Source organism: Phalaenopsis equestris, unplaced genomic scaffold (assembly GCF_001263595.1).
Source record: "Phalaenopsis equestris unplaced genomic scaffold, ASM126359v1 Scaffold000002, whole genome shotgun sequence".
NCBI lineage: Eukaryota > Viridiplantae > Streptophyta > Magnoliopsida > Asparagales > Orchidaceae > Phalaenopsis > Phalaenopsis equestris.
The window spans coordinates 60,715,805-60,724,119 of NW_018164444.1; the positions used below are offsets into that span (position 1 = coordinate 60,715,805).

General features: G+C 29.8%; 1 protein-coding gene across 1 annotated transcript in view; it reads right to left on the minus strand.

Annotated features, from left to right (window-relative positions):
* Positions 1-468: 468 nt before the first annotated feature.
* Positions 469-8,315, minus strand: part of LOC110039238 (sorbitol dehydrogenase-like) — a 15,125-nt gene continuing 7,278 nt past the window's right edge. The window contains 6 exon segments of the mRNA XM_020744240.1: positions 469-821; positions 896-1,086; positions 1,382-1,623; positions 1,626-1,650; positions 2,337-2,573; positions 2,727-2,794. Coding sequence (XP_020599899.1) covers positions 626-821; positions 896-1,086; positions 1,382-1,623; positions 1,626-1,650; positions 2,337-2,573; positions 2,727-2,794 — 959 coding nt within the window. The 3' untranslated portion in view covers positions 469-625.

The window sequence follows — 8,315 nt, forward strand, 5'->3', positions numbered from 1 at the left end:
CTAAACTCTCAAAAACCTTTCTAGTGCACCTATGAAAGTAAATTCAAGAAAATCTATTATATAAATTATTTTTTTTTTCTAAGTGCACATATAATTAATTTGTCTACTTTCCTCTTCACATGAATAGCCTTGAGAAACTCTTTTCTCATTTGAATGTTTGAGCTCACAACCCCTCTATTAATCTCAATTGTAATTGATAATATAGCCATGCATCCATTGATGCTCACCTTATTGCCACTAAAAGCCTTCATCCGCCACACTACCATGGTTACTATTGCCTCCCTCAATCCCCAAACATTAAAATGGCTTTCTAACTTCAATTCTTTTCTTTTTTTTTTCATTGCACATTACATCTTTTTGTGAAAATTTCTATGAATTATCAAAAACATTTACATAGATTTTTACCACCATGGTTTATATATTCGAACATATTATATATAGTTTAAAAAACAAATTGAAAGCTAAAAATAATAAAACCAAACCAAAATCACACCACGATATTTTATTTAGTTGAAAGCATTCTTCAGTGGATGTTTGATTCATAAAGCTTTCCTACATCACATGATTATATAGCATGATGATCATTTATTGTCACATACCAAAAAGCTCAAGCCATTTCTACAAGTTAGAGCTTGAACATGACCTTAATTGCATTGCCCCCGCCAGCACTAACTTTAAATGCTTCCTCAACCTCCTTCTGAGAAAGCCCAAATCGATGAGTTATCAAAGGCTTCACATCAATCTTCCCAGTTCTCAGCAATTCAATGCACAGTGGCCAAGTCTCACTTTTGTACCGAAATGCACCAATGACATCAACTTCTCTGCTTAAATTGTAATTCCATTAAAAAAAAAACATATCTGTTAATAACATTTTTTCTTCAAAATATAAAGTTACCTTGATGCTACAGCTGGAGTAAGAGGTAAAGTCAGGTCATTATGGCCCATTCCAACAAGGCAAACCTTGCCTCCGGTTCGAGTAGCATTCAAAGCAGTCGACATTGTTTTGCTAAAACCGGCACAATCGAAGGTTACATCAATGTTAGAACCCATAGCCCTCTGTATGAGCTCCACTTCCTCATCTAAGTCCTGCAATTGTGATATGCATGAAAATTGAGCTATCAGATCCTATCAACTTTCCACCATCAAAAAAATGTATATCACTCTTCCAATTGTTGCAACAATAGTAATGAAAAAAAACAAAGCTTATGCATAAATAATCTCAATGGAGATGGAGGCTAAGAAAAGTATATCACACCGCTGCACCAAACACCCCCTTATCTATTCTTCACCAATATTGATGATAACTTTACTTAATTTTTTTTGTGGAATAAGCTAAAAAAGGAATGGAATTTGAGCAAAGCAAAACAAGAAAGTTTCAAACCTTAATGTTTGTAGAAACCTTGACAGTGTCTTCAGCACCCAGTGATTTTGCAGCAGAGAGGCGGAGTTCATCAACATCCACTGCAATAATTCTTGGAGCTCCATAAGTGCGAGCTGTAAACATTGTGAGTAATCCAATGGCTCCAGCTCCAATGATGAGCACATTTGTCTCTGGACTAATATTAGCTCTCCTACAAGCATGCACTGCAACACTAAGGGGCTCACATACAGCCCCCTCCTCCTATAGCAGAGTGCAGCAGGATGGATCAACTGCAGAAATAAAAAAAATATTTGAAAAAGTTTTCTAGTATTGAATCGCTATTGATTCTCCATAGTAAGAGAAAAGATTAACTAATTGTGTTTCAATTCATGAAAACTTTATTAGAGGATAAGGCCTGTGAAATTGGCCCTAAGATCGTAAAAGTTTTAGCTCCGATCGAAATCGGATTGAATCATTCGAGCCGAGCTACGGGCCAAATTAAATGATAGAATTAATTTTGATCCGTCCTCGGCTCTGATCGATATCAGATCGGGATCGAAATAAACTCTTATGAATTTACATATCTAACAGCAAAACTTTTAGTTTTACATGTATAATGCATTGTCCGCTTGGTTGGTGAGGGATTTTTCATTTTAGCGTAGTGTCAAGGGTTCAAATCTCCTATTTGCATAAAAAAAATTATTTTTAGTTGGTGGGCGGGCCAAAGCAGGTTCCAGCCAAACTGATCTAGCTTGACATTCGAGCCAGCTAGTTTACCATTCGAGCTGGCTAGAAAATCGGATCGATCCACACCGAATCAAATCTAAATTTAGTAGGATCGATTCAAGATCCGGTTAAAAAAATTTCGATCCGATTTCGGAAATGGTTAAACTGAAAAAAAAAGTTAAAAAAGAAATTATATTACCGATTTATGGAACTAAAGAGGTTATATGAACAAGAGTGGCTAATAATGAACCTGATTAGCAAGAGCACCATGCACTGGAGGAAGGCCTAAGCACTTGGTTTCATCACACAGATTATTGCGTCCAACCTTGCAATGATAGCAGCGCCCACACATCAATCCAGGGTCCAGAGCAACACGATCTCCCACAGATACATTTTTCACTTCACTTCCCACCTCTTCAATGATTCCGGACGACTCATGTCCAATCACCATGGGTTCTTTGATAACAAAACGAGTCATTGTCATGGTCTATGGTGAAGCAGGAAAAATATCAGATAAATATTCAGTATGTGTGGATGAATTATGGGAATTACATCTAAACATTGAAAATGAAATACGAGGAGGAAATGTAAAGATATTTCATGAAGATTAAAGAGGTAGAGAGAATAAGAAAATTTAAACCTTTAGGTAATGGATATCGGTGCCACAGATGCCAACGGCTTTTATGCGCACACGAACGTCAGTTGGACCTGAGAAATGGCGAGGAAAATATATGTGAGAAAGAAAGTAATAGAAGTAATATACATCAATGACATGTATAAATTAATGCAATTATTTGACTAATCTTTTTAGGGGCTAGTAAAATCTTATGATCCTTCTTTTATAGGCTATGCTAATCTTTTTTGTAACCTTATCATACATTTGTAGTTAAATTTAAGTTACTTTACTATCATAATTAATATAAGGGGATGGGATTTTCATCCTATTAAAAATAAGAAAATGGATTGAAGAGTGGGAAAATCATTCTATAAAGAAGATTTCCATCAAAACTAAGATGACCTCTTATTTATAGTCTTGTAATTGAGAAAAGAATTAAGTTAGTAGATCAATAACAACATTTTCTCCACGACCACACCACATTTTTGTAGTATGTGGTTGCATTATCCATAAATTCTTCAATTAGAAAAATTGAAATATCCATCATTATTTTCAACTTTGCATGAAGTTTAATCTCTCCACGTACTCTTTTCAATGCTTGATGAATTACATGATCTATTTATAATCATATATGTGGCTAGCTTACTAAATAAATTTATATATCTTTTATTTTTATTTTTTATTTTTATAGGGTTTATTTATTTATTATCATCTGCTTTTGTCAACACTGTTTTAGCTTAGCTAATATTAGATGATTGGTTTATAGCACTAAAAAACTTGATGATGGAAGATGGAAAAATTAAAATTTTGAAAAAAATGATATCTAAAACAATTGAGTTATAAAAGATAGACGTAGAGAACTACCATGAGTGAATAAAGACATTAATCTATCATGAAAAGCTGCAACTATTATTCAGAAAACATTTGTGCAGAATTCACTTATCACTCAATATGAACATCACATAAAAAAAAAAAGAGAATATTGCTTTCAATATGTTTAGTAAGATTACCACAATATGCTTCATGAAAGTGGCTTTAAAAATGTATAGAAGTCCTCTGCAACCAATAAAATATATAAAAATAAGTTTTTGGGCATTTACATAAAAATCTTGTTTATTTACATATCTCACACATAAACTTTCAAATTAAATACATAACGCTCAAATCTTTAATCTCTCAAATCAAAGATAGCACTATTATCACTTTTTAAAAGTGAGGTACACATTTTACGCATAGTTTTGAGTACCAAGTGCTATGTATGTAAATATGAAAGTTTAGGTGTGAGATATGTAAAAAAAAAAAGAGCCTTTATTTTTTTGCAATTCCAATATGACAAATGAAACTCTATTAAACAACCACATTAACAAGATTAGCTCAATCATTAGATGGTTAAACCATTTGAACATCATGTTTAATGATGAGGAGCATGATTTCAAGTTAGTTTCGTTGTTATTAGAAATCTAGGATGATGATGTGATGGTCATTACAATTTATTATGTACCTCATTCCATATATCTTAGTCACATCAAAGATCTCAACCAATGTGAGATTAGTAGTTGATGCAAAATAAATGAGAGATGAACTCCTTTTTCTTATATGTTAATAATAGTAAGAAGCTGTGAAGTAAAGGAATGAAAGGAAAAGGCCACCAAAATCATTTGCAATAATTGAATCATAACAAAAGCAAGCCTTGAGAACACTTAAGTGGATGTTGGTATTTTGGAAAGCCAAATCACATTATATGAGAATCCAAGAACAAGGATATAAATTAGATTGCAATATTAAGTAAAAGACAATGAATATAACCATAGCAACATACTCAATATGCATTGATTCTATGTACAAGCATTCCAATGTAAACATGGATATTTAACTCTAGTGTAACTTTTTCATTCTTTCCTAAAAAATAATCTATTTACAAATATTTAAAATATCTAATTGTAAAATACCACTTTCAATGCTAATACTTACAAGCTGATGACAGATGTCACATTGATTATTCGGGAAAAGGTGACAAATACTCTTTATACTATCGCCAATATAGAAAAATAAGTTAGACCATAAAATTGAAAAAAAAAGACAAGATAAATTTAATAAGTTGAAGTCAATGAAGCAAACACAAGCAAGTTTTATTTTAAGTCCGTATATAGGCAATAAGTAAAGATAAATAGTTATAATTGGAGCTTATATGTAAAAGGGGCATTACAAATTATTCTTTTTAAGAACTATTGTACTATTTTCCTTCATAAACCATAATAGTAAAATGGTATAATTTTGTTTGATAAAAAATAATGTAACATATTTCAACTGTTTTTTAGTGGAAAAGCCCACTAGCAAAGAGAAATTAGCATAGAATCAATTATTTGCGATCAAACAAATGTGTGGAGTATGAATCCATATAATTCAAAAGCTAACACATAAATTATAAGATCCATATATAGAGACAAATCTTTGAAATTTCATAACAAAATAGTGTGTTTAAGAAGACAAATATAACTCTAATTGATTGTTTATGGATCATTAAACTAGGTAGATGTGGTGGACACAACTTCTTTAATTAATAATGACATTTAGATGCTTTTAAGTTGGGGCTTCATAAGGAAGCAAATATCGACAACAATTTATGTTTTTAAAATTTGAAGCTTTTCAAATTCTTATTATAAGTTTATACTAGTCACATCTCCATACACTGAAAAAAAAATTTAAAATCCAAAAATTGTTTGTTCATTTTATATGAGATGAGTTCAGCTATAAATTTTGGTATATTAAACCAAGAACAAAAATATTACCTTTATAAAAAGCATACTATAAAAATTAGACCAAGTTATTCTACTAAATAAATCATAACTCTATAATATGTTTAAAATAGAGAAGATGACATAAAATGTCATAAGAAACTCAAAAGAATTTTTAGTCTGGGACACTTGTAACTTGAGTCAAAAAGTAAAAAAAAAAATCTATAAGCTGATCAGAAAAAAATCTTCATTTCATTACATATTTTCTTCAAATCTTAAAGTTACTTGGAAAGGCATTTATTAAAAGTGTTTAACATGAAATACTTTGAGAATGCTAAAGCTATTCTTAATTGGAGAACATGTCAAAATAATATCATAGTTATCTTAATTATTCTAATTTAATTAAAATATATTGAAAAATATTAGAAACGTTGGACGTGATAGAAAAAAGTTATGAGTGCATTACTAACAACTCACTTCAAACAAAGGAAAAAAATCCTAAATTAAGGAAAAAAAAGAATCAAAATTTACTCAATTCAAAAATTTAATCTTCCTCCATCCTCAACTCCATTCACAATTCTATACAAGAGAGAAAAAAAGGATTTATTTTGCTACTTGCAAGGGTATTGGGCTTCTTTAAGTGGAATGAGGTATTGATAATCTTAGTTTAGGAAGAAGAAAGCTTGTGGCCTTAGCAATGATAAGCTCTCATTTTGACAATTAACAGAAAGAAAATATTAAAGTAACCCCAATAGCAATAATTTCTTCATCTTGATGAACATAACTCATATTTCAAGAATGGGGCTGCATTATCTATCAACTATTAAATTTTAAAATAAAATATATCTTCTTCCATATTCTTCACTTTGAAGAAAGTATGATATTTTCAGATACTCTTTTTAGGCTTAATGGATTACTTGATCACAATGTGATCATGGACGTAGATGGATCATAACTAACCATATAAACTTGTATGACCTTTTATTTATTTATTTTGGATTCATTTCCCATTCATATGTTTAGCTCATTATTATTTTGGTATGAAAATTAGCAGTAGATCTTTACTTTAGAAAGCTATCATAGTTGAGCTCGGATGATGATAGTATCAAATTCAACAATAATTGTGATTGAAGTGGATTTTTAAAAGATGGATATAGAGGGAATATTTTTGAGTTAGATTCATCAACTAAATTAGAGAGAAAATGTGCATTTATTGATTATGAAGAGACAGAGTTAATGTTCAAAAAATAACTAAGTATTATTCATATATATGCTAGATGAATAATACATTCAATATTTTAAATAAGACCACTATGGTATACATAATGAAGACAAATTTTCACATTTATATAAATCAAGTTTGACACTAGATTCACTCATTATTTTTTTTTTTCAATGCTATCCAAAAGTTAAGATAATATTCCTTCAACCACTAGTATTTCTTATGTGTTATCCTCCATAAAGTTTTTCATCATCAGAGTTCTTGCATTTTTCTATTTTAAATGTTAACTATAAGAAGAAGTTGTAAAATATAGGCATCAAAATTTATTAATTCCTGGCTTTCTTAAGATAGTTATAAATTTTGTGTTAATTTTTTAAAAGGCATATTGAATTTTAAATAAGATATTTCCTAATAATTTTGCATTCACATTATCAGAAATTTATAAATTGAAATCAGTTATTTCATTGGCACAAACTCTTATGATTAATCACGTTTCTTGATCATGAGTGGAAGTTATTGCTTAAGGCTTATAACTAAGTGTTTTTGGGTTTATTAGCAGCTATTCTTTTTTTGAACTAAAAAAAATACATCATCTTGAACATAAATCACATGATAGAAAAATGATGAAAACTCATAAAATATATCACAATTGTATCATCACGGGTTATTATAAACCCTAATCTATTTAATTGAAGGATATAATCACAATAATTGATCTAAAAATTCTTATCAATTGTAAAGTTAAGAATAATATTTGCCTAAGGATAAATTTCAAGTTGATCTTAACCAACGAAAAAATTTATTCCCCATTTAATGTATTATGCAATTCCCTGTTATTTCTGCAATTTGAGAACTTATAAGCTTTTGTTGAGATCATTATTTAATGCAACCATCTTGCAATGAACCAGCCTATCAAAGGGCCCCAGTCATAACTATTTGATAGCAAAATTATAAGTCATAAAAAATCTTTTGTATCTATTCTGATGTGATATCTTTGAGAGTGAACATAGAGATAAACTCGACATAACATTGATTCTTCACTAGATAAAACCATCTGAATTTTGTTTCCCTCAATAAATTGGTGTAACTAATGAATAATTAATTACTTCAAGCTTTAGGAGATAAATTTAGGGATTTAGTTAATGTTTGTATACTTTATAGTTTTTTTTTTTTTTTTTTTTTATCATTATCTTGATGTGAGCCCAAAATAATTTATGTTGAGATTTAGGGGATGGGTTTTTTGTCAAATAAAACAAAACATCTGAATAATTTTATTTTATTATTTCAAATCTTGTTAAATCAAATATTATGTTTATAAAAAATAATTTCCATATAGTTTGAGTTTATTTGGCCGCTTGCTATGTTACAAATCTTGTTGTGCTCCCCTTCTATGTAGAGAATTAAGTCGTTAAGTTAGAACTTAGTATTGTGTTTCATAAATATGGTATGGCGGGTTTGTATTTTAAATATAAAATTTCTATATAAATCATTGAAGGCTATGTACAAATGGGAGATGAAATATTTTTTATAAGATTCAAGATTTAGCTATCAACTTACTAGCCAGATTGGGTAAAAAGAATATTTTAAACATATATATATATATATATATATATATATTATCTCGTGTGCGCGAATATACTTTTTCTTCTATATGCT